The 27,377-nt window shown below is 45.1% G+C and overlaps 2 protein-coding genes across 2 annotated transcripts; one reads left to right on the forward strand and one right to left on the reverse strand.

Moving 5' to 3' along the window:
• Positions 1-2,035: 2,035 nt before the first annotated feature.
• SOWAHC (sosondowah ankyrin repeat domain family member C) lies at positions 2,036-3,562 on the forward strand (the record flags this gene model as incomplete). Its single annotated transcript, XM_080613777.1, has 1 exon — positions 2,036-3,562. One exon carries the CDS (start codon positions 2,036-2,038, stop codon positions 3,560-3,562), a length of 1,527 nt encoding a protein of 508 aa, XP_080469903.1.
• Positions 3,563-11,782: 8,220 nt separating this feature from the next.
• Positions 11,783-25,754, reverse strand: LOC308218999 (uncharacterized protein; the record flags this gene model as incomplete). Its single annotated transcript, XM_080613537.1, has 2 exons — positions 11,783-11,833; positions 25,320-25,754. 2 exons carry the CDS (start codon positions 25,752-25,754, stop codon positions 11,783-11,785), a joined length of 486 nt encoding a protein of 161 aa, XP_080469663.1.
• Positions 25,755-27,377: the final 1,623 nt, after the last annotated feature.

Raw genomic sequence — 27,377 nt, forward strand, 5'->3', positions numbered from 1 at the left:
TCCGAGGGTGATTTTACATTTTTCTTGAAAAACAACTGAAAACAAAATCTTTTCCAGAATACAGTGGGAAACACTTTAATAATTACACGGCATGTGTTAAACTAGGAAATATTATGTGATGTCAGTATAAATATATTTTACATCATTACATTTATGTAATTTACATTTATAAACCTAACACAAAATCACCCTCCTCCACTACAGAACTATGTTATACATCCTGTTTTTATAGCATTCTCTGTAAAGTTTTCCATGCACATGCTTCCCTCTCTTCCCTTACCAAATCTATCTGCTCAGTGGGCCCTCAATCTCACTGTCACTCACTTTTGCTGATTTACTGCATCTCGCCACACTTTTTACACAAACATTAACCAGCAAAATCATTCTGTATTGTTTCTCGTACTCTAGCCTTAAGCTGGGCTTTTTTTTCTTTCTGCATTTTTTCAGCTTCCCATGAGAACCAGCCTGTGAACTACTGGCTCTCATCCTCACTATATATACGTAGTATGTGCAAAGACAGAAAGCTTATATGAAGTTATGCACTGCACTACATTATACTGCAACTGCAAAGGATTCATATAGGCCTTAAAGAGACCCTGTGTGAACTGGAGCTCCCTGCGTGGGAGCCCTGACACAAGGCAAGCCCTGCTCAGCAGCCAAGTGGCAAGCAAGCAGGGGAACATGAATGAAGCCCTTTCACTCTCAGCCTGAGGTTGACCAGACAGACAGACCGATGTGGTCAGGCCCTGTGATGGCTCTAACAATTGCCCAACAAGTAACTGCTTCAGAAGCCCCTCTTCTTTCTCCCCATTCCACAACGCTTCATCAAGAACCAGAGAAAGCCGCTGCTCTGGATGAAAATCCCCTGAGAAAACTTCAAAAGAGTTAACAGTTGTTTCTCATTTTTCCAGTTCATGGGGCAGCTTCACACGCAGCTCCTCCAGCACAACTGGGGTGGAACAGCACAGAGGCACGGATGAGACGAGAACCACCACAGACAGATACTTTATCTACCTTCCCGCTACCAGAAAAGGCAAAAGCAAGTAACTATATACGCAGCCAAGGTGCAAATTTTTTTCCCAAATTCCACACACTCCATGTTGTTTCCAGAACCCTTCTGCACTTCACATTGCTGAGATGTGATACATGGGCAGAAAACTCAAGTCATAAATGAATCGATTTCTTTCATGTTTAGAAAGGGAACTAATGCTCCAGCACTAACGCATAGGCAGAATCAACGTCTTCAAAGCACTGAACTGACAGTTCTGCCGTTATGCATAAGGAAAGCATTCCTTCAGTAGCCAAGGTTCAATTTGGGACTTGAAAGAGGCAATACGCTACGGGAGCCCCAAGAAGGGCGACAGCTTAAGACAATTTACTTTAACAGCACGGGTGTTAAAAGCCGGCATCCCCGGGAGCCCAGAGGCAGGCGGAGGCTGCACTGCGCCCGCTGACCCCCACCCCGGCCGGTCCAGAGGGCAAGTCGGTGCAAGCGGCACCTCCACTCCTCTGCGCGGTGTAACCGCCGCTCCCCTTTCCCTTGCGCTGCGGACCCGTTCCCTGCGCCGCTCCAGGTGACACCCCCCTACCAGGCACCGCCGGCGCAGCGGCTGCGGTTATAACGGCCGCCGGAGCTGCCCGCCCTCCGCTCCCGGCTCCCCCACCGCGGACGGCACTTACCGGCAGCGGGCAGGTAGGGAGCCCGGCCATGGCCTCACGAGGTGAGGCACAGAGGAACCGAGGGAGTGACACGCACGGACCGATCGGCCGCCGGGCCGGTGCGAGGCGGGCCACCGGGCAGAGGCGGGGCCGCGGCGACCCCACGAGGCGAGGGGCGGGCGGTAGTTGTGGTGCTGCCGCTGGGGCGGGCCCCTCCTCCCTGCCGGAGGGTGGCGCGGCGCCACCGCGGCCGTGATTGCTGGGGCATGCCGCTGCTGCCGCCGCCGCCAGGAGGAGGGGCTTGGGCGGCAGCGGCTCAGCCGCGCCCGCGGCAGCCGAAGAAGCGGCGGCGAGACGCGATGGGGCAGCGGCGGTGATGGCGGAGCCGGAGGAGCTGCGGCAGGAGTCGGTGGTGCGGTTCCTGGCGGAGCGGGGCGGGCGGGCGCGCAACGCGGAGCTGCTGGAGCATTTCCGGGACTGGCTCAGCCCCACCGAGCCCGGCCGCCGCGCCGCCGCCCGCCACCGCTTCAAGGAGCTGGTCAACGCCGTGGCCACCGTGCGACAGGAGCCCGGCACTGGCGTCAAGTACGTGCACCTCCGCAGACGGTACTGCGGCCCGGAGCCCCCCGCCGCCGCCCTGACCCCCGGAGAGAAGGAGGTGGCGGTGGGGGACAGCGCGGAGCGGCCGATCCTACCGCCCTCCCCGCAGGCGGGCGCCGAGGAGGCGCCGCCGCTGCCAGGCGAGGATGCTGGCAACCGCTCTCAGCCCGCGGGGCGGCGGGGCGAAGTGCCCCGGCCGAGCCCGGCGGCGGCTGGAGGCCAACGGAAGGGTTCGCGGCGGGGGCCGCCGCCCGGGCGCTGCGGAGGAGGAGGCGGCGGCGGCGGTGAGGAGACCGCGGTAGCGGCGGGCCCGGGGCGGCCTCCGCCGGCGGAGGAGCCTGGGGCGGCGGAGGTCCCCCTCGGGACAGCGGCGCAGAGCGGTGGCCGCCGGAGCCTGCGGGAGGCGGCGCGGGGCGGTTCTCCCCAGCTGAAGCGCGGAGCCCTTCCCGGGGGGGGGCGCAGCCGCGGCGGCGACTCGGACAGCGCCTCGGTAGCCTCGTCGTCCGCCGAGGAGGAGGGGAGCACCACCGGCGCCGTGGCCCTGGACCCCCTGGAGCACGCCTGGATGCTGTCGGCCTCGGACGGGCGGTGGGAGAGCCTGGAGGGGCTGCTAAGCTGCGAGCCGGCGCTGCTTTGCAAGCGGGACTTCATCACCGGCTTCACGGTGCTGCACTGGGCCGCCAAGCACGGGCGGCAGGAGCTGCTGGCCACGCTGGTCAACTTTGCCCAGCGGCACCAGCTGCCTGTGGACATCAACGCCCGCACCAGCGGCGGGCACACCGCGCTGCACATAGCCGCCATGCACGGCCACGCCGAAGTGGTGAAGCTGCTGGTAGGAGCCTACGACGCCGATGTGGACATCCGCGACTACAGCGGGCGCAAGGCTGCCCAGTACCTGCACCAGGGCACCTCGGGGGACATGCGGAGCCTCGTGGGTGCCCTGGAGGAGGAGGAGGAGGAAGAGGAAGGGGCCACTGGCAATGGGAGCGGGCGCTGGCGGCTTTCTAAGGTGTTGCCCTCCAATCTCATGAGCTACCGCCTCTCCCACCACCACCACCATCACAGCGCTGGGGAGGAAGCAGAGGGCACCGAAGGGGCAGCGGTGCCAGGCAAGGGCAAGGAGATGACCAGGAAAGCCTCCGGCAGCGGGCGGATGAAGCCTCGGCTTAACAAGATCCGCTTCAGGACTCAGATCATCCACAACACTCCCTCCTTTCGTGGTGACACTGAGGAGGAAGAGCACGAGGAGAAATCCCTGAAAGCATCGTTCAAGCTCAGGCCAAAGTCCAATGTCTTTGGATAAGGCCGCAGAGCAGGAGGTCTGGGAGGTGGGCACACGGACCAAAAGGTGTAGCACAGAAGGTGAGGCAGGTACTAGTGGGTGCTAATCTGCACTCACAGACTTGGCAGATGGGGTTTGAGTATCTTGCTTTAACTCCCAGTTCGGTGGGGTCAGTGATCCCAGTGTGTCAGCAGAGGCTCTGGTGTCTTACAGCTCCCTAGAGCAGCTGCTTCGGCTGGGTTCTTGGTGCTGAAGTGAGAGGCTGGCTGTGGATGCATTGGGAAACACTGGGGTGTTTAAAAGCTGTGCTCCTTTTTCTCTAAAAGCAGCCTTCAGGGTTGGAAACCTGTGTTAGTGAATCTGCTAGGATTAGTGAGTTGAGTGAGGGAGAGAAAAGTACAAATGCTCTACTCTTATCCACTGGTACTATAAAATACTTACAAACATCTTGCTGTGTCAGAAGAACACCTCAGTTATATGCAAATATATTTCAAGTTTCTCTTTGACAGCAATACCACCTTGCACGCTGTGGAGTTAGGTACGCTAAATGAGATGGTAGATAATGGTTTCTTGTCAGAATCCAAGCTTCAATCCATCAAAGACTTAAGCTTGTGTTGACTTTATGCATTGAAAATTGCCTCATTTGACATCATAAATATATTTTTCTAGAAAATAATCCATTGCACTGCAAATAATGAATAAAGTTAACCACATGCAGAAGTCTCTGCTGTCTGAGGTACTACTGAGCTTGTTTACCTTACTGCTGTTAGAATGCTAATACAAGATAATGGAAGCAAAGAGTCTTTTTATATATTTGGTATCTTATGTTTTGTCTTAGGCAAAGCAATTTTGTTTTAAGCACTGTGAATTCTCAAGTACCAGACCTAGTGCAGTTCCAGTTGTTAAGTCTGGTCAGTTCTTGTTAATGTTGGTTGTGTAGCTCACTGCATTTAAAATCAGAAAATTTGCTGAAAATGTGTTGTGTGTGCTACCTGTGAAAGTTGTTCTCCTTTGGAAAAGAGCGCAGACACCATTGCATGAAATCTTCATGAAACACTAATACAGTCCTGTAATGTAATAGCTACAGGTCTGGGTTCGCTAGTGACTTCTGTGCCAATCCCTTCAACTGACTCCGTGCAGAAATGGAGAAAAAAATTCAAAAGAGAAAGAAGAGAAAGAAAAAAATGAAATATGTGAATTCACACATAAGGTGAATGATTAGAACTCTGAAACTGTCCCTGTTTATCATCCTGAGTGAAAGCAGTCTAATGACATGTTCTAGGCAAGTGATGGCAATGGTGTTTGAGTTCTTTTAAACCTGTATTTCCTGAGAAGTGATAACCAAGTCTTTGAACTCTTGTTTAACAACCTAGTGAGTCTTAATCTGATTGACAAGCCTATCCGTCTGCTAAAGCTTTCAGAAACCTTGAATCTTGTTTCTCTGCTTTAAAGGTAGCAATACCAGTGAAATCTAGGAGGCAGATTTGTATCCAGATTAAGCTTTCCTTAAGAATGAGGTATTGACCTGACCCTAGATCCTGAATGCTGCTCACAGTAGCAGCTCACCGGTGCTTAGCTATTAAGGTACCGCCAGTTTCAATGCAACGTTTGTCAAAGCATGTTTCAGGTTGGCTTCCTCAGAATGCCTGTGCATGTCTGGTTTTTTGTGCAAAAGTAGGTAGGCTTTGACATGTTAAAATCCAGATCTGAGACACTGATTAAATGCATGTCACAAGCTCTAGAACACCTCACAGGGAAACTGCTGCTGGGTGTTGAGCACTTTGAAGGTAACAGCTGTCTTAGCTGTTGCTGGTGGCTTACATTTTCTTGTAGCAGCAGGGGAAGGAAGTGATAGCAATTCATTGGTTTCAGACTTCCCATGCAGATAAATTACCAATTCCTGCTCTTTATGTCAAAATCTAATGAATGGCAGTATTTGCATAGGCTTGCAAGCGACACTTCGCTATTTCTGGGAAAAGTTATGTGAGGAAAAAAAATGAATCTCTGCATAGGTGCTAGTCATTAACTTGTGTGCAGGAAGACTAGGAATTATACGGAGGTTCAGCTTTAGTTTACAGTTTATAAACTATATTATTATAGATTTCATGTGCCTTCATTTTGGGGTGGTTGCCACAAATATGATGGGTAAAATCAGTCTTGCAAAGCACTTTGTCTTTATATCTGTACTACAGGACCAGAAATGTTCCTCAGCCCTTCCCAGTGAAGCTGTAAACTTATACAATATGGGGTGTCTGAAAGGGCGTTAATAATCATACGAATTACACCATAGAGCTGATTCTTTAGTAACAATAAGAGAATTAAATGCCTAAGTCTTACACTTCCTTCACTCTGGAAGATAAATAGAACTGCTATTTATTAGACTTCTGTAGAAAGGAGGTTTCCTGACTGGACACTTGCAACATGAGCTCTCTTCAGCATGGGCACTTCTGAATTGAGCACATATTCCATACAACTACCATTGTCCAAATCTTATTAAGCTAACTTTCTTCTTTGAGAGTTTATAGTTCTTTCATATGAGCTGTTGGGCGAAGTGTTAATCTCATCACATGCAAATAGCAAAGAATTGCACAAAGATATTGAGTCTTAGATAGCTGTTGGGGTCTGGGGAAACAATTTGAGGGTTTCAGTGCTTTGCGATTTGGAATATAGCACACTTTGGATTTTAAAAGGCTAACTGGAACATAGTTTTATCTTGCATAACACAGTGGGACTTCAGTAGTTACTAAGGGAACTTGGAAAATGGTAAGAAGATGCCTCATTATAACTCAGTATTTGAAGTATCAAAGTGAAACTGTTGGTCTACTGATACTGTTGAGTTGTCAGTTCACGAAATTTCACCATAACGGTCCAGAGGTCCTTGCGGGGGGCGGGGGGGGTGTGGGGTGTGTGAACAGAGCAAACATCTCTTTTGGTGTTTGTGATATATTGACACATGGTTAGATAACCACTAGTGTCTGTGCTACAGGACTGAAGCACTTTGGTTTCACATTATGACTTGTCACATTCCACATGGTTACTTTTTATAACATGAGCTGAAACTTAAGGTTTTTTGGACATAGGAAAGGCTTGATGCCCTGTGTTTCAGAATATTTACAGTCCAAAGGTACGTTTGAGTCAAATATTTTGGATACATTGCCTAGAAAGATGTGAATTTGAAATAAAGTTGTATGGTACAGAAAACTGGAGCACTTAGTGTTGTCTTTTTAATGGTACGCCTGAAGTTACTGAATGTGTTCATTCACTTTTTATGATGGTGTGTAAGACAGCAAGACTGCAATGTAAACATTTAATATCTTTTATTGTATCTTATGTTTAAAATATTTTAGAGGCCTGAAAGCCTGCCAGTTTTTATTAATACAACTTTTTATGGGTTTCTTCCTGAATGGATATGAGTTAACAAGCTGTAAGCTTTAGTTTTACTGAAATAAAAAGAGCCCATTAATTGTTTATGCTTGAATTGGCTTCTGTATGCTACATGCTTAGCTGCTACTTGTATATTGGCTGTTAGAATTACGTACCATTTTGTGGTTGGGGCTTTTTTATCATCAAGATATCTGATTTCATCTAACATTCAAAGAGTAAGACACGGAAAAAATACAGTTAAGTCATTTGCAAGACAGTAACATTTTTCTTTGGCAGTTACTCTCTAATAGCTCATGTCAAAGTAAATGAAGACAACAACTTTTTTCTTCTAAAGAAGTATGTCTAAATAAGGGCCTGGGAGAGTGGCATTGCTTAACTTAAAATAGTGTCCTGACCTTATGCCTATGCAGCTAAATATCTCTGACTCTGGGAAGACTAATACTAGTTTTGATCACTGTGTAAAGGTCAATACCTAATTAAAAAAGGTTTAGGATTAAGGCTTTTTGTAATGTGTCTTAACTACAGCTGGCAGCTTCTCTGAAGGGAAGTTTCATTTCATTACCAAGCTAGACTGTGGGATTTTGGTATATCTAAAAATTCTCCAAAGCTGTTGACTTACCAAAATATGTGTTAAAACTAGTAAACCTCATGGTGCCAGTAACTCCTCTGAGAGACATCCAGATTTGTGCTTAGACTGAATAAAAGGTTCTGCTGTTACCATGCCGGTGGTTCAGGATGCACACAGCTCCAAACTAAGCAACCCCAAATCAGCAGTTTGGGGACATGACTGAAAGGAGAAGGGAGGAGGAAGCATTCTTGGAAGCTTAGGGGAGAGTGGGAGCCTGTGGGAAGCAGCTGAAGTTATGGGTGAGGTGGAGGACTCAGTAAGAGAGCAGCCTATGTAAGCCTTGCTGATCATGCAATCACTTGACTAGTTGTTTAGAAAATTGTATCTGAAATATATCCCTTCTCCTACAGACTAACAGTTGAGATGTCTTGCAGAGAGCTCTAATATAAATTAATGTCTGATGCTACGTACTGTAGTTGTTCTCTTACCAACATTTCTTAGTGTAGCTAGTACTGTTTGCAAAAGCATAAACAACCCTACAGCTGTTGTAGCAGGGTCCTGGTACATCAGGATGGCCCCACTTAACTTTAGGCTTCTCACTTGGAGAGAAGCCCTTCCTCATTGCATTACTAAATTATTTTTTCCATTGACTAGAAAGGGGGGGTAAGGGCACACAGTCCTGACTTCCTGTGCTTTGAGTTATATGGAACACATGAACCTGAAGGCAATAGGTTAAACTTCAGAGAGTTCATCCAGAAAGAAGCAGTTTAATCATGCGTTCTGGTTCCTTGTTGGCATTGAATTTAAAAAAAAGGAAAAAAGAGGTACGTACTGTCATTTTTTATCATGTCCTCAACTGCGTGTGGGGAGAAGGAAGAAGTCTGAAATTACTATTAGGATTTGGGAGAGCTCTTCGGTTTGTGTTAAGCTGTTTGTTAAGTTTGATAGAAAAAAAGTGGAACATAGGATTTCAAATTACCAGTTTTGTTATAATGAAACATCATTTTTGCAGCTGTTTCAGAATTTATCTTGTATCATATTTCAGTTTAGTTAATACTGATGTGTCCTAATATACACATACAACTGGAAAAGTTGAGCCAAGCTACCATGTTTTGTTCATTTGTTTTTAACAGAACTGTTACAGGTGAGATATTTCATCTTCTGTCATAAAACCTGAAGGAAACTTACTCTGAGATTTTTACAAGGAGTTAAGTTGCTAGTGGCATGTGGAAGAATTACTTTAAAGGCAGGTAGTACTCGGGTCAAGTGCAAAAGCATTGTGTTCTTTCAGCTAGATTAGTCATGCCAAATGAACCACTGTGGTTTATGTGCACTTACCTGTCTGTATAGACAACCGTAAACTGTCTCCTCCCCTAGATTTCTGGGAAGCATGAGAAAAATTTAGCAAGTCATACTCATCTATTTGAATGTGTCCTTATTTGATTAAAAGGCATTTTGAAAACCTGTGGTAGGACTGTCAAGAGGTGCCAATGGAGGTCAAAAGATATCTGTGTCCATGCATGCCTCTGCACTGATTCAGGTAAATCACTGAAGCTTACTGCTGTCAATCTAAAGCAGACAGCCTACAGAATGTATCCTTGCATCTGTCCTTGTACATGCAGAAAGACTTTGGAAACTTAATCTTAAATGCTTCTAACCACCAGAATAATTCAGTTGCTTGGGCTGTACCCAGAACTAGCCCTAGCTTTAGTTGAAACATTGAACAATTCATCAGTATTTTAACCTGAAGGAAGAGGCCTTTCACTTCCTCTAGCTGGCTGTTGAACTCTACCCGTTATTTCACCTTGTGGTTTCTTAGAGTGCCTGAGAAACTGGTAGTAGAGTGGGTATAAATAAGAGATACCTCTTTTGAAGCTGGTTGGGATGATGGTTCTTTGGGTGGGGTGGTTGGTTTTCTGGTGGTGTGGGTTTTCTGTTGTTTGGGGTTTTTTGTTGTGGGTTGTGTTTTTTTTTTTTAATGAAAAAGATACAGGATGTTTGCAGTATTCGTTGGGTCACAGAAATCCCTTGTAACAGTTCATGCTAAATAGGTGCTGTCCCTTTTATTGCTTTAAATACAGAAAGACAAAATTAACTGTGCAGGCTATAGAGATGCCCTCTGTCACTGGACATAAGCTTGCAGGACATAAATCCTCAAAGTACCAGAAAACGTGTTTGTAACACTTGAATATATAAGGACATTTATTTGCTATTTCTTTTTGGTGTTACTTGTCACATAGTATCTCGCTCTATGTATATCTTCGGGAAGTAACTCTGTGACAATTTGGGAGAGTCTAATTAAAGGGTGCAGCTGGGTCCTGCTGGTTCAACTGCCTACCGCAGCAGGACCGTTGGCTGCCGACAATGCACTTGTCCTCTGCCTCTTGAAACTTCCCTTTCTGTCATAGATGGGTTGGGTGGAATGGACTGCAGGTGTGGTACCTCCCATCCCATGTAGCCTGCAGCTGCACGCTATGGGCTGTAGCACTGGTAAATCTAAAACCTTTTGAAGCTGATGGCACTTTCAAACTTCCCTTGATGGGGATAGAAGGAGAGATGCTACATCATTTCATCCACTTGTAACATTCATACAGGTATTACACTTTCATGTGTGAATAAATGGCATGAAATGAAATATGGATGAAACTGGAGTGCTGATCAGACTTTCACACTTAAGTAGTGCCAAGCACCTCATAAACAAGATATGGCTAATTAGAGTATGTTGATAATCTTTAGCCACTGGGAGACATCAGTTGGATCAACACTGAACAGCTGCTACATGGAACTACTGCAGAGGGGTTGCAGCAACATTATTATATCTGTTCTTAGAATATATCATTTGTTAAGGATGATTTTTCATTGTGTAGGAGTTGCAAAATGAGTTAACTGCATTGTGGGTAATCACTTGCAGTACAGTATCCCAAAAAGTTTATTTTTAAGGGCTGTATATAGTAGGTCACTGACAGCTGTCAGGGTGATAGGAATTATTAGGCTTTTGGGTTTTAACCTGAAATTATCTCATCTGCTAAAGTTTGCTTTTAGCTCCTGCAGCAACCTCAGCTTCCTTTTAGCAAAATTTTGGTTTCTGGGACAACTAAAGCTATCCTCAGAAGAAAGTCCAGCTAAAAACACTGATGCTCTTGTCCACAAAGATCCAGAGTCTTCCGTATTTTAAAACAAAACCATTCCTGAAATTCATTATAAAAATGAAACCCAGCAAAACCCAAGTAAGTTGTGTTTGACCTGGAAGATATGCACCTTCAGTAACAGCATCACACTGCAGTGCCCCCATCCATAAAGTGCTGGGCAGTTCTTGAACTTGTGCATGCAAGAGAAATGTGGTAGTAGCCCTTCTCCAGTGCTTACATTTTTGGGACTTAAACATGATGAGAACCCAAACCTTCTTCCTGATTTGGAGTAAATTCTTCTGAAGTAGTGTTTGCAAACAGGCAGGTACAGATAAACAGGGACTTCTGTTGGATGCACTGAGGGACTGTGCTCTTTTTCTCTCTGAAACACCAGTTGTACTGAATAGCACTCATTTATTTTTTACATTGTAGCAAAGTTCAAGATTTAACTTTTCAGAACAGGTGAAAGCTCAGAGAATTCTAAATTAAAATGGATTTTCTTCTAGACTGGAGCACCCTGGCTGAAAGCAAAGCAATCAGTTTTCCGCTAGGTAACAAAGACATGCTATGCAAATGTCTTGAAGCTTGTGCTTGGCAAAGTGCAGGAGTGTGGTGCTGTGCATCTTCATTCATTCCTTCTGCACCTACCCTCTTGTTTCCTGGCTACTTCCCTGACCTCTTTTTTCTTCTATTTTTTAGCAGCTTGAATTGCACAAACATTGGTTAATAGATCTGTAAAATTCAGAAAATGGGGATGCTTCAAATAAAGAAATATCTTTGTCAAGAATTAAATGGAAAAACTAAACATGAGCTTTCCTCTTCCGCTTTAAACTTCAAGAGGGGGAAGAACAAAAGTTGTGTTGATGATAAAGGTCTCCAAATATAGCATTCTAATTATAACATAGACAAGAAACCTTAAAGTTGGTGGGGAAATGTAGGAAAAGACAATAGTTTCTCCTTCGTAATTTCAGTATTGCGTACCTTAAAGACAGCCCTGCAAATAATAGACCACTTTGTATAAGAAACATGAAGCATAGTTCACAGGATTTCCATTGATTATTCCATTAGCCATGTCAAAACTAGTACCTTTCACAGTGGATCTTGAATGGGAGTTCTGGCTAACCTGAATGCCATCTCATCATCCTTTGCCAATGAGTCCCTTTAGATGCCCATGTAGATGAATCCAAATTCTGGAAACCTTTGCCTCACATCCTATTAAAAGTAGAAGATTGTTACTTACAGATGACCAACAATTTTTAAAACTCACTTCGCTATACACCCTTCAAATTGAATGTGTTATGTAAAGAGAAGGGGAAAAAATAGTAACCCATCTCAAACATGCCAGTGCACACAGTGACTAAGCACTACAGTGGAACAGCTCTTTTTTTAATCACAGAATGATTTTAGTGTTCCCCATTCCGCACTAGTGCTCTTTAGTGGTCCCTTTCTGGTGCCTGTTTTAAATCTCTCTGACCTGTTACTTTAGTGGGTCAGTAATGAAGAATTACCTGCTTTGAGAATATTGTTTTTTTCCAGTGATCTTTTTAGGAAGGAATTGTTACTGTAGGCTATGGAGCTGTTGTTGCCAGTGTGACTTTTATGGTCCTTTACCACCTTGTGCGGATTTTGCCTGCTCTTGTGACTTGAGATTGAATAAAACAACAGGGAGGTGAAACTGAGGAAATAGAATTTGATCATTGGGAGTGAATGAAATGTATTAGGCTTCAAAACTTCTGATGATGACATTGCTACTGTTTGTAGGTTGATGTTGTGAAATCACAGTCGGTATCCCATAATATCAGGTGGTGTTCAAATACAGGAAAGGATGTAGCTCCTCACCCACTGTCCCTAGAATCTTTGTAGCCTGCTCAAACAGTGGCATCCAGGCAGGGATTATATATGCAAAATAGATCAAATGTATACATACATATACAAAAGAGAAAAGGCATACCACTTTTGGCTAGGTGTTTTCTTACTTTTCTCTCTCTCCTTGCTATGACTCTTCTGGGAACCATTTAAAAATCTTCTAGAAAAATAGCATTAAAGGGATATTATTAGCCTAAATATAAATAAAGTATTTATTAATTAATAAATAATAACGAATCTTCTAACTTACACTCTTAAAACCTAGTTTAAACACACAATTGATTTCAGGTTAAACTGATTTAATATTCCTAGGGGGGAACTTAAGCCCAGCCTAGTCGATGAATATCGACTGCAAGACTGGCTACAAAGCTTCAGCTGACAACTTACATTTAGATCTTGGGCTTGATAGCTAACTACCATGATGAGTGAGTGCTACAGAAAATCTTCCTTGTGTGTTCCTGCAGTTTTTACAGATGAATTGCAGGAAAAAAAAATTAAAAATTGCCATTTTGGATTTAGTCTGATTTTGCAGTGTAATTTTAACTATGCACCAGTTAAGAATCTCAGTAACCCTGGTGCTCCCTATAATCTGCTTTCTGATTTGGGGAAAGTGAGAAAGAAAATGAAAGTGGTGATTGTTGTTGTAGGATCCTCAGTTTCGTAATGTTTCATCATAACAGCAGTGTTACCCTACCTATGTAGAGCATCTCTAGATTCTCTACAGACACTACTGAATTGCTTCCAATCCACACATACGAATGGGGAATGCTGCTGTAAAATACACCCCCAAAATTATAAGCCTGAGCAAATAAGAGGCATAAAAATGCTATATGAGTTGTTCAAGCTAACACAGGAAGGCTGCGAATAAGTAGGAAATATAATGTATTGTACCTGAAAAAAAGAATCTGTTCAACCTAATTCTCATTAAATATCCAATCCTAATTCTCATTAAATATTCAATCCTACAATTTTAAAAATGGAATTTATGTGGGATTCAAATATTTGCTAATTTTAGAGGTTTTGAATAACATCTTTAAATAGTTGTGCTTTCTTCGCTTCCATGAATGATAGATACCTTTGCATTTGCTAGTTGTTTCCCTTTAATTTCTCCACCCTGTGGCTTAAAACAACAATGTGCCAATTCATAAATGAGTGGGTGACATTAAATGTCACTGTTAATCCTAGCTGGTATTGATGTAAAAGGTCTATTTGTGTTTGCTGGCTAAATCCTGCATCTAACAGAAAGCATGTATTAGTTCTGTTGTTGGAATAATTGCTTCTTTAATGGCACAGTGATGATATATCTGATTGTGCACAGAAGCAGAAAAGACAGCTGATGGAATTACAATGTAAATTACAAATTGCAGTCACAGTCGTGCAGGGAGATAATAATAAAATTTTAGGGTTGTTTTCTTTTTGGCTGAAAATTGCTCTGTATTACACTAATTTATGTACATTTCTGCTACTTCACTCCAGGGCTATGATTAACTTGAAATTACTTATGATTACCCTTAGCCACACTTTCTTCATGTCAATTGCAGGGATAGATTTGGTGCTGGCGTGTGTCTGCTGACTTGTATTTTATCAGCAGTGGTATTAGCATCTTGACTGAGCAGAATGTATAGGGCTAATATGGTCATCAAAAAGTTGAATGCCTGTATAAGTTACTCTTTTTAATCTTTTTATAGTCGAAGGAGTGAACAAGGACTTTCTGAGAATAAGTACTTTTAAGCCAACATAAATTTTTATGGCAATTAGTCAATAGAGAGCCAGAGTTCTCCATCATTTGCACACCACAAACCATCTCACAGCAAATTCTGGCATTGCAGAACAGTTGTTAATTCACAGAATATGGAATAACTTCAAGAAAGTACTCCATCCAACTTTTATTTCTTTCATTATGTTCTGATAATTACAAATTGAGCCAGATAAAACTTCAAAAGAGCCATACTAATGTACAAGCCCTGTACCACTGTGTGAATAACCAGCTGCCTCTCCATGGACTACTGCAGGATACTCCATGCCTCAAAGATAAGAACTGCTACTCCAGGATAAAAAGTACCTTACTTGATTTGGGAACACTAAGAAACTCAAGAATAAAGTTTGATGTTTTGGGATCCTGACCAGCAGCAAAGCTCTGAAATAGCAAACCAGCACCTGGAAGTGGCTTTATGCACAATCCGTGACCCTATCCTGAGGTTTGATGTTATACCTATGCAGGCCCACCTGGGCTTCCTCAGGAAAGACATAGATTATATCTGTTCCATCCCCATCCTACTCCCAAATATATGCCCCCACAGCCTCTTACACAGGACTGGCCAATTGTGCAGGGTCAGGCCCTTGAGCCTGCTAACTCAGCTGAAAGCTAAAGCTGCCAATGCCTTTGAAATGAGTTCAAGTCTGGCTGAGGACTTTGGTGCTTGGGGAGTTTAGTTCCACCTCCAGGTCAAGAGCAGCCAAATGGGGATTTTCTGAAAGGACCTTTGGGTGGGAAATATTTAGAAACCAGAAGCCACAAAGGGAAATGGTTCGTTCTTGTTTTCTCCAAATGCACTGAGAAGATCACACATGAGGATATGGAATCTCTTCTTTGAGGGGTTGGTGACAGTGATCAATCTTGTATGGCTGGCTCAACTAAAGTAATTTTCTGTTTCTACTCTGCAATCATTCTCATCAGATCTCTTTTCAAATCTGTTTATTTTGTCCTCTTCTCCTAGGAATTCTATGGATTTGTTTCCTCACCTCATGTTATGATGTAACCCGTTAGGCACTCTATACAAATAGGTATTGATGTTCACAGTGGAGAGCTTCCAGGGGCAGAGGAATATAACTCTTTGCAGCAAAGAAGACTGGTCATCTGCAGCATCCTTTGCAAACTATTCAGCAGCCATTAATGGGAAAGAAAAAAAGAAAAAGGAGCGTTGATTGAAAAGCAGAAACCTAACACCTCCCTAGTTTTTAATCCGAGTGTTATGTCCAGCTCCAGTTCTCCCAAGCATGGAGAATGGGAGCTGAAGCTCAGAACGCATCAAGCTAACCTCTGCTCGTACAAGGTTTAAAAGAGACAAGGGTCAGAAAGCAAGTGGTGAAAATTGAAATAAACAAGTTCCTCTTAACAATTTTTTTTCTGGTTTTGACCAAAAGAACAATAAAACCAAAAGTAGTTAGAAGTTTAAGAGAACAATAAAAGAACTAAGTAAAGATATTTAAAAAGCTCCCTTTTAAATTACTGGGATAAACTCTAGCATGACTGGCTCCTGCTTTACCAGATAATGAATAACAGTAACCTTCAGTCAGAGCTCCTTATCCTGCCCAGGTTTGTACGTTATTGTAGCCCCTAAATGCTGGTTTGAATTTAAGAACTTAAATCTTTTTTCTTTTCTTTAAATAACCATGGAAAACATTCCATTCTTCAGCACTTCTGTGTGTGTAACACTGCTGCTGTATTTGTGTTCTTTTGTTGTTTTCCAATGAATTTGGTACTTAAAAAGGGTCAGAGCTGGAGCTAGTACTGCTCAAGAAGACTCTGTCATCTGCACTTAGATAGTTTATATCAAACTTTTCCCAGCTGGACATGGGGATTTCCTCAGGCTATTTAATAAAAAATATGTGGATAATATTCTGAAAGACCCAAATTAATCTTTTCTACAGAATCTAGACCTCCCATATACATTTGCAGTTTTAAGCTGTTCTCTTTACAAGCTTTGCTTAAGACTCCAGAAAGTCCCTTTCCATGCAAATACTTCAGCATTTCAGTTATACTGCAGTTTAGCAGCAGCGACTGTCAAGTTGGAACAGCAGCATAGGAGGCAGTAACTGCAGCTGGCATTGTAGTGTTTTGAGGAAGAGGCTGTGTACTGATACCAACTCAAAAAGAGCAATGCTGAACACAGGAAAAAAATGCATTATGCCAGCAGTAGCCCACACTGCCGTGGCTGCATCTGAATGAGACTTTCAACTGTCTTCGTTGTATTTCTCTATCATTTTGAGTTTTTGTGGAAGAGACAAGCCCTGGGTATTTGAGGCTGGTTTGTTGACATGATGAGAAACACTGACACTGAAAATTCAACAGGAACTGGGGAGAAAAAGGCAAACTTTGACCAATTCTCAGTCCAAAGGCATAGCTTTCTCTAACACTGTTTAGAGTATGCCTGCCAACTACTCAAAGCCTACACCTTTTGCTTTAAGGGATACATGCTCTGTGTTCCCAAACAAACTGGTTTTCCCTCTATACTTGGAGAAAAAGACGATGCAGCATTATGAATCCTGCAGAAAAATTAGACTCATATAGCCAGGGAGCAGGCTCCTTTGAGTTACACAACTATACTACACAGTTAACGTACCTAAGCTCCCAGATGCTGCAATATGACAGTTCTGCCAACCTATGGGCTCCTTGCCACTGAACAAGGAGATACCAGTCTCCTGCCAGCCCCGTTCGTATTGGTTGAAAGCCCTTGACATCTTCTGAGCACTGGCGGTGGATCTCATCTGGAGCTCATCTCCCTGCTGTGCTGGCCGAAAATAATCCTGCCAAAAATAATCCTGCCAAAAATAAGCAAAAGAAAAAGGTGAGCAGTTCCTGCAGGGTGAGAATTTGCTCACCAATTCTAGTCTGAGGGTTCAAGAGAAAGGACAAAGCAGCAATCAAGGCTGGAGGGACTAGCTTATGAACTATGGAGAATGGCTGGACTGCCCCTTCTGGCTGTGGCAAACTGCTAGTAATCCTCAGATGTACTGAGCAGGTACACCCAATGTTTACACGCATTCCTAGTGCATCTTACGCACTGTGTAATATAGTTCAGTTTAGACCTCTTTTATTGTCATTCCCTGGTTAATGGCAGTTATTTTCAGAGTTTTCTTAATGCCAGAATTCCCAGAGACATACTTTGCAAGTGGAATTTCTGTGCCTTAAATTTGTGTCTTACTTATGCTGATGCATTTTCCATGTAGCCCAGCTTTTCCTGACTATGAGGACTTCTGTCTTCTGCTTCCCAAGGCCAGTGAAGCATTGCCTCTCTTGAGACCAGCAGATGCTTCCAATGCAGTATTTGGCAAATACCAACTCACAAAACAATGACCTGATGAAAAAATTATTGTGTAACTGAACATGTAAATGGAAGGCTTGGTCCCTTAAGTGTGCACAGAGAGTAATAAGCACAAGGACACCAGCCAAATCAGAACAAAATGGAATGAAGACATCCTAACCACTTAAATATGCTTGCTTGTAGATTACAATGGAGCCACCCTAGCCAGAACCTACTGTATCAGAAGAGTAGTTTAGCTGAACACTAGCCTCCTGCTGCATAGCGTGATTGCCACCAGAAGGATTTCTGTGCTTGTTTTAAAGTTATTGTTTCTTTGCTTTGTCCTATGTCAAAGTACTTTTTTGCCTTATTTTTAAATCCACAGAGTACATAGTATATCCAGACAGCAAGCAAACACCACATTGCAGTAACATGCCCTTTCAAATAATGACATATTGCAAAACACTCCAATTGGAAAGTCAGAATAGAATTAGAATATGAATTATATATGAAGACAAGGCATAATCTTTACTGGTTCATTTACACCACAAGCACCTTACAGTCACATCTTGCACCACATTAGCGTGAAGGTACCTTTGCGATGGATTCTTCTTTCCAGAAATCAGTATGTCCACATCAAGATGGTTAACCCATTACAAGGCAGAACAGGTCATGTGCAGACAAGGTTTCAGAGTCCTGCCCTTAAGAGTAGGTATCTCTCATATATTTTTGGCAGAAATGTTCCTCCTACCTCTGTACCGGCAGCAGCAAATAGCTGTTTGATAATGGTCTTGCAAAGACAGCAAATTTGGCTTCTAGGATCAAGAAGGAGAAGAAAGCTGAAGCATGGATTGAAACTCCAACACAAAGCGATCTGAAAATTTGGGGTGAAATTGAAGGGTGAGCAACAGAGCTGCACCTGAGCTGCAGCACAAGGCAGTAGTCATGTTTTCACAGAAGACTTACTCAGAGCCCCTCAGTCCCTCTGCTCATAGTGGAGAGAGTCCGGTACTTTGAGAACTGACCCAGAGAAAGGGGGGGCTGCCACCCTCTGGAACTTGCCCTGAATCTGGGCTGCACCTCAGGTGCCACTCACAAAAAAGGGGGTCACAAAAAATCAGTGTTCTAACGGCTATTCCTTAAATCCATATATACAGGAAATCTAAATGGGTTACACTGTCAGTAAGAATTTCTGCTTACTTTAACACCCATATGGAGGTCTCTTGCTCTCCCATATTAGAGTCATTTCAGAACAAGAGGTTTTAATTTTCTTCCTTCAGCTCAAGATGCCTCCATCTGTGCACAGCGTAGGCTGGGAGTCCCAGGCAGATTCGTTTTCTCTAAGAGTCCTGCCAGCAAACCAGGACTGGGGCCCCTCAGGACACTCAGAGGAGATGGGCAGTGGGGTCTGCAATCACTGTCTCATGACTATTTGCACTCCCCTCCTGCTCTCTCGTCTTCCTACCTGGAAAGCAACTTACATGTACAAATGTGGGAATTATTTCTTGAAAATTTTCAGTAATAATGCAACGTTCTGGGAACTGATGCTGGGGTTTAATTGTCTGTTCAGAAAACTAAACAAAACCTTTTTTTTATTATTATTATTATTTAAATTACTTGTTTCACTTCTGCTTTTCTCAATATTAAATGCAGTTCTTTTCAACTTTCCGGTTTGGTATTTCCTTGAAATTTACTTTCTAGCAAGTTAAATATGACAGTGCTCAAAGAAGAAAGAATAATGCACTTTAGGTCAAACCAAATATTTAATTTATCCTGAAGTCATTTTTCTCTAACCTTTACATTTCACCAGCTACTTCCAGGTAACTTGAATAACCAGGACCTGCTTTCAGAGAAGATTTTTTTCATTACTGGTAATTTTATGCAGAGATTCTTAACTTTCTGATAAAAGAAGTGGAAATATTTGAGCTGCTTCATCTCACTAATGAGCTGAACGCCAGCAGGCAGAAGATACTGTTTGTGATAAGTTCTACAGAAATGGCAGTTCCAGCATGTTATCTACAGCTGAGCCAGAAAGTCAAAGGACATGAGAAGAGATGAGGCATCTTGAGACATGCATTCATTTCAGAACTGGCTTCAAAGCATTTTTGCTGTCAGTTGAAGAGTACTTAGAATTTGTTGTCCAGAAATCCTCAGGATATTAATTTTAGGCATTCAGACTCTTGCCATTCCGCGTGCATTCAGTGGTTTGCTTATTTATTTTTTTCCATGAACTCAGTTCTTGTCACTAAGCAAGTCTGACACTCCAGGGCAAGCCCCTCCAGCTATTGAAAAAAAAGCCCTGATAATCGGGGACCACACTGATATCTCCTCATATGGCTCCCTTCTCTCACAAAGTTCCTTCCTATAGACCCCACCTCGAGCAGGCTCTGTTCTCTGCTACTTTAAGGGGCCATTGTTTTGTGCAGAGGAGTATGTGGGACATAAACTGTGGATGTCAGGGTGTACACTGTAGGCACTGGGGCTCCTTATTTGAGAGGTCAGGCACAGCACTTATCCTGGAACACAGCACGCTTTTAAGAAGAAAAAAAAATATTATGATGAGAAAGGCACTGATATAAAACCACTTTGCCAATACCTATGGCACCTAAATATTCAATCTGAAAGAAGAAAAAAGTGATTGGTATCTGAAAGAATTTTACATCTGGAAGTGATTCTGAAAGCCAGCACATATGCCACAGATGTAAAAAGAAGCTAAAAAAAAATGTAGACAGATGGTCAGTCACCAAATCAGATGCAATCAGAATGTGGAAAAATAACTAATCATATTTCCTCTTCACTGCTTTTCATGTAGATACTTGGACTTGGCAAGCTGTTAATCTGCTCTGATGAGTGCTTACAATAGAGCTGGGAGGTCTGAGCACTGCCAGACTCGGCAGAACTTAACATTCTGCTACAGGCTTAGTCCTACCAGCCACTGTTCCTGACGTGCTGAGTGCTTTGGCCTCACTTGGTTGTTTGCATTCACCTTCTGTGCCCATGGTTTCACAGTGCAGTAAATCCAGCATTAGGGCTCCTAGGTCAAAGTTGCTGCAGCCACACAATGTAAAGTGCGGACTTACGCTAAACTTCTGCTGCTGAGTTACGTTTTCACAGCTAATTTCTTGTAGTGGCAAGGTTGGAGGGGTTTTTTTATAAGAGATCTAGTATCATCTGTTTGTGCCACTTGAACTTCATCCTGGATCACCCATCATCTGCTACAGCCTACAGCCAGCCTAGAGGCAGCACAAATCCCAAGTCACCCTCTTCCTGACCCCATGGTGTTGGGACTGTGTGCCATTGCCTGATCCACATGATCTTTGCCCTGACGTGTTCAATGCCAGATTATGACACCACATTTCCTGCTGTGTGTGCATACCTCAAGACTGAGTGCCTTTCAGTGACAAATGTGCCGTCCTGGTTCTTCATTTCACTTCCCTGAAAGGTTTTAGAGCAAACCAAGCCATCCTGACAGCATGAGGAAGGGAATGTAGTAACCAAAGCAGGATGTGGCACTACTGGAACTAGAACTGGGGAAAGCCTTCCTCTCCATTTCCCCTCCCTTTGGCCTTACTTTAATATCCTCACTATCCTAGACTGCCATGTAACTTCACCCAAATCAGAGACCCTGTGAAACCTACCTTGCGGTGGCTCTTACAGCCTGTTCTGGCTAAACTGCCCTGTCTTACTAAAGGATGGAGCTGGAGACTCCAGGGTTTGACAGATGTACACAAGCCACAAGTAATTTGGGTGCAGTTAGACAAGACAGCTTACCTGCTCCAACAGCTCCTTGTTTCCAAAGGAGAGACCCACCCCTTGCTTTCCCAATCCCTGTTCTTCCCTGACATAAAATCCCTTCCTTACTGGCTATCCTTCCCTTTAGCAAATGGACCCAGTTCCCTGCTACAGACCCAGCAGTGATTCACTTTTTCTTTGTAGAGTTAGTTTTCTGCTATCTTAATGAGGTTACTCAGCTCAGAGAAGGATCAGCGGAGCACCAGTATCTGGCCAAGCAACGTGGCAGTAGCAAATGCTAGAGACACTGGGAAAGAAGGGAGTGGTGGGACTGGTGCAGCAGCATCTTCCTCAACATATTTAGCCTGATCTGTCTAACCACACTTCCACCATGTTCCACCAGCAGTACTACTTCCTAAAATCGCTATGTCAGAAGTACCAGGGGCTCTCACGCTATGTGGTGAATATGGGCTAGCTATTCACCTGCTCTGATGAGTGCTTACGACAGAGCTGGGAGGTCTAACCCAGGATGTAACCCTGGATCTCGTGAAAGGCGAAAGAAACACAAGTTTGTGATCATTTGTCTGTGCTTGTCCTCGTCCTGGGACCTGTGCCACAGGCAAAGGAACCACGTTAAATTTTTAACTAGCGTGTTTTTCCAAGGGGCAGGATGGAACTTTTCAATGCACTCCAACTGCTCAAGACATTGCTTCTTTCTGCCAGTGGGGCCCTGGGTACAGCAGACCATTACGGTCCCTATTGCTCTGTCTGCCCCTTGTCTGAAGCTGTCTATCTCACTGGAAATCCAGAGAGGAGAGATTTCTTCCTGCCATGTTGTGACACTTCAAGTGTATATGCAAGTAATTCATTTCCTTGCTTTCAGAGATGTCATTTCCATGGCGATGCGGGAGCCTGTACCATAGATCTACAGCCACATGCCGGGAGACAGCTTTTTATCAGATTATTTCTGGCTCTTCGGTTTCCACAAATGAGCTGGAGAATCTGGCAGCCAATTTGACACCCAGGCGAAAAGGAAAATAACACAACTGCCCTTCAGAACTACAGCAATCCCTTAGGCACTGACAAGCTCTCCAGAGGAGCTTTGACAGGGTTTTATCCTTCTTTAGAGCACCCTCAGCTTGGCCTGAATGCAGGGGCCATTGCCTCCAGGGTGACCATGATGCTGCTGCGTAGGCTGGGTATCAGCTGGCCATGGGGCCCACAGGCTCTTACACCGACACACCACCATCACCAAGGGCTGGGTGCCACAGGCTGATCCCTTACCAACCTGTGGGGATCAAAATGAAAGTGTGTCCCCCTGCCCCCTTTCCCTGTGCGAGGAAGCTGGCTTGAGGGATAGTTGCCCTCCTCCCTGGTCTTCACTCAGAAGTGCAGCTGGGGAGGTATTCCCCCAAAGTTTCCTCCAAGTTAATATTTCACTCCCATTTTTTGCAAACTTTTGGCAGATCCCTGCCTTCTTTCCTGCAAAACTGCCTTGAGAGAGCCAGGTGTTTTCCTCTTTGGTTACAAGCCAATGCCCCACAATCTCTGGTGCCAGGTGAACGTTTACCTCATGGCCATGAAATGGCAAAAGCAACTAATGCAGACATTAAGACCAAAGCCTTGAATTTAGTTTGGAGGGTACCTGCCCAGTGAGGAGCTACCTCTACTGAAGCAGGCCATACCCTATGCAACCAGGCAGGCCATGGGGCTCCCTGTAGCTCCTTCCATCTACAGTTTCGGAAGATAACCACCCAACGCATGGTGCTGCACAACACAGCTTAGCGGTAGAGTCTATCTGCTCCAGCCCAGCCTGCTGCTGATGGGCCAGGGGCCTTCAATAGCACACGTTCTCTTAGGTCATGTAACAAGGCAGGTCCTAGCCTGGCAAATTGCTTTTGAAGGTCCCAAAAGAGAACTAAGAAAGCTTATCAAAACCACTTTCTACTTGGAATAAGGCAGTTCAATTTACTTGAGTACTGCTCTCCCTGACATACTGCATGCAGTGTGAAGCCTCCCCTCAGATAAAAATAGATTGAAAAGGTAGGAAGTGCTTGAAGTGGTCCTAATCATCAGGATGAAAGCCAGGAGAAACAGATTGTCCCCTGTCTACTATTAACATAATTAAGGAGAAGTTTTACCCTGATTTGCTTGAGTTTCAGTTCCCCCCGCTTGGCAGACTTTACAGCTGTATCTCCTTAGCTTCAGGGATGTCGCTGCAGAGTGGCAGGAACACTTTGGTCCTATGCCAACAATACAGCACAGGCTTATTAACCTCAACAGCATTGTGTGATCAGTTTGAGTAGTGAAGACCTAAGTCTTAGAGCTAGGCTTGATACCTCTGCCACATTTTCTCATCCTTCTAGCAAGCGTTACTGTGGTGTACTTGTCTCAGCTTTAGCTTTTCCCCATCCTGAGATTGCAAAATTAAATTATAGAAGTCTGAGATACTTTGTTGCTTTTTCCAAGGACTTGACATCAGCCTTCCAGCCCAATCAATCCCTTCTTTTTTTGTCAAAGCAGGAGAAGCGATAAGAAAGGATAACAGCCGGCAGCAGTTACCAGGCACCTCTGCTAAATACCCCCAGACTTGCACATATCCTGAGGTGCATAGAGAAATGCTGCATAGGCATATACCGGTTCCTACAGGTCTGCTTGCCACCCTTTTACTCATCCACTCCTAGCACTTTATATGGGTGGATTTTAGTGCACATAAAAGCAGTGATTTTGGCTAATTCTCTGTTTGCAAAACATGTTGGCATCGTCACAAGGAGGGCACCTGGGAAGGGCTGCGAACAGCTTTGCCAGCTTTCTGTCAACACAGGAGGACCACAGAAAAGGCAGTGCTGCTTTTACTAATGTTGTGGTTTAAGCCCAGGCTGTAAATCAGAACCATGAAGTCCACTTCCCAACCCCACCTTTCTTCCCTCTGCTCCTGGAGGGACGGGGAGGAGAATCAAAAGAATGCAACTCCCATGGGTTGAGATAAGAACAGTTTAATAACTAAGGTATAACACAAATCACTACTGCTACCACTAATAGTAATAATGATAAAGGAAATAACAAGCAAGAGAATACAACCGCTCACCAACCGGTACCTCACCCCCACCCTGCCATGATCCAGCCCTTCCGGGAACTCTCAGTTCTACATCCCGGGCATGACGTGCTGTGGTATGGAATACCTCTTTGGCTAGTTTGGGTCAGGTGTCCTGTCCCTGCTTCCTCCCGGCTTCCCCTCCTCCTCCCTGGCAGAGCATGAGACTCACAAAGTCCTTGGTCAGTCTAAACATTGGTGTTATCAGCTCTGTTCCCAGGCTGAAAGTCAAAAACACAGTGCTGCAACAGCTACTAAGAAGGAGAAAAACTGACTGCTACTGCTGAACCCAGGACAGTATCCACCCCTTATTCCATACCATTCACGTCATGCCCAGATCCCACATTTTCAATATACCATCACTTTCATCTCAGTGCACTCTTAGTGCATGGACCAATCCCTATAAAGCTGCTGAGTCCATTCGGTCCATGATGGTGGGCTCCATCTCTTGTAACAGTCTTTCAGAGCAGGAGAGGCCCATTGCAAAGTCCACCCCTCGATCATGAGTCCATCTCTATGTTGCATCTCTGCCCTGACGGCCTGAAGTGTCATGGGCCCATCAGGCTCAAAATAATTCACCCTCCCCTGCAGCAGTCTCTGCAACTTGTCGTCGGGGACTCCACACAGCTGCCTTCCATCTCCAATGCTTCCAAAGCACTGGAGGGGCCCAGTGGATTAGATACTCGCCCATACTGTCCCACACACCGTGACACTCATGACTGTCCAGCCCTGGGGAAAACCTCTCGGTCCCCCTATATCATCGTCTAAACCCAGACAAGACCCAAACCTGACTCTGCTTAACTCTCGGGATCAGACAAAATGGTCGTGGGTAAAACACACTCTGTGTGTATGCCAACATGGTGATCCCCATCACAATCAGCAGGCAGGTTCCAAGGGTACCCAAAGGCCATTCAAAACCTTCAGAACTCTCAAATGATGCTGCTGTACTTGTCAGTGAGGCTGGTGTAGCTGCTGTGCTTGCCGGCTCTCTCACCACCAGCTTCTCTTTTTCCAAGTCCAGATCTTCCTCCTCTGCCTTGCTGGAAAGTGCTGCGGGGTCTCCTGCGTCCTCCTGGGGCTCAGGCTCACGGGGCTCGGCAGGCTGCTGCTGGGGAATGCTCTCGGCCGCCGCGGGGCTGGGCTCGGCTGTGGGGCTCGGCTCCTCCGCCGCCTCCTCCCGCTGCTCGGCAGCCGCCTCCTTCCCCTCCTCGGCAGCCGCCTCCTCCCCGGCCTCCGGCCCCGCTCCCGCCGCCGCTTGGTCCCCGGGGCCCCTCTCCCGGGACGCTTCGGCCGCCGCCGGCTCCCGGGGCCGCTCCCCCTCGGCTCCCCGCAGCCTCACAAAGACGGAGGCGAGGACGAGGGCCAGGACGGTGAAGAGCAGCGGGACGGCCAGGTACAAGTCCACGGCCACGTCCATCCCGCCCTGCTGCCGGAGCCCTCCCGTATTACAAGCCATTACCATAAAATACAATGAAACAAGAACCTTAGCCCAAGGCCCACACTTGATAAACACTAACACAGCAAATACCGGCTCTAAGTAAGCTACAGCATACTGAAACTGTGACATCAAGAGAAACAACTTTGAGAGCCAATAAATCAGCATTGTGCCTCCGTCAGATCTGTCGTTATCTCAACCCTTCGTGCCCCACGTTGGGCGCCAAAAAATGAACAGTCGTGGTTTAAGCCCAGGCTGTAAATCAGAACCACGAAGTCCACTTCCCCCCCCCACCTTTCTTCCCTCTGCTCCTGGAGGGACGGGGAGGAGAATCAAAAGAATGCAGCTCCCACGGGTTGAGATAAGAACAGTTTAATAACTAAGGTATAACACAAATCACTACTGCTACCACTAATAGTAATAATGATAAAGGAAATAACAAGCAAGAGAATACAACCGCTCACCAACCGGTACCTCACCCCCACCCTGCCATGATCCAGCCCTTCCGGGAACTCTCAGTTCTACATCCCGGGCATGACGTGCTGTGGTATGGAATACCTCTTTGGCTAGTTTGGGTCAGGTGTCCTGTCCCTGCTTCCTCCCAGCTTCCCCTCCTCCTCCCTGGCAGAGCATGAGACTCACGAAGTCCTTGGTCAGTCTAAACATTGGTGTTATCAGCTCTGTTCCCAGGCTGAAAGTCAAAAACACAGTGCTGCAACAGCTACTAAGAAGGAGAAAAACTGACTGCTGCTGCTGAACCCAGGACAACTAAACATCTTGCACAGACACGTTCACATGGCAAACATGGCAAGAAAGCTGGATCACCCCTTGAAACAATTCCCCATAGCTGAAGCATTACAGCTGGTCAACAGAGCAGCATCTAGGGGCTCCACCGCTTGAGCTTCATGTTCACAAATACTTTAACTTGGGCCTGGGTATGGCCCTTCATACCCACGAGTGGGGTGAAATGGGGAAAACAGCAGAAAGTTGTGGACTTTTTAAATCAAAAACCTCAGAGTCCTCTGCAGAGGAACTCTTTAAACACAGCCAGCCAAAACACAGCCAGAAAATATCCAGCTCCCATCAGTGCGTGGCACAGGGACGTGAGGCTTCCTGTTCTGATTGAATTTCAGTTGCCATCTGCCACTTTTCCTCTTCCATCCTCTTCTCCGTTTGGGGCCATCTGAGCAGACAGCCTCCTTGGAGCAGCATAGGCGGGGGGAGGGCATGTGAGGGACAGAGTTCAGTGCTTCAGACTTTGCTGCTGGAAGCTTTTCCTCCTGCCCCAAGGTGTCCTGAAGTCCCCACCTGCTCCAGGCTGAACAGAACAGGGGATCACAAGTGAAACAGTTCCTGAAGGATACAGCTGAATGTGACTGTGGCACCTTTCACCTATTTGGCTGTTTGGCTCTTTGTGATGGGTCCATGGCACAAACCCAAAACTGCCTCAGAGCTGCTCCAAGAAATACCACGAGGTTTTGTTTGTCTGTGAAAAGGGAACATCAGTTGGACCCTGGGAGTTTCGCAAATGGATAGCTGGCCTCTGAAACAGAGATGGGAACCACTCACCTCGCTGTCAAATAGAGCCGGGGAGAAGAAAATGGA

The sequence above is a fragment of the Psittacula echo genome, assembly GCF_963264785.1.
Source record: "Psittacula echo genome assembly, chromosome: 3".
In the NCBI taxonomy this organism is placed as follows: domain Eukaryota; kingdom Metazoa; phylum Chordata; class Aves; order Psittaciformes; family Psittacidae; genus Psittacula; species Psittacula echo.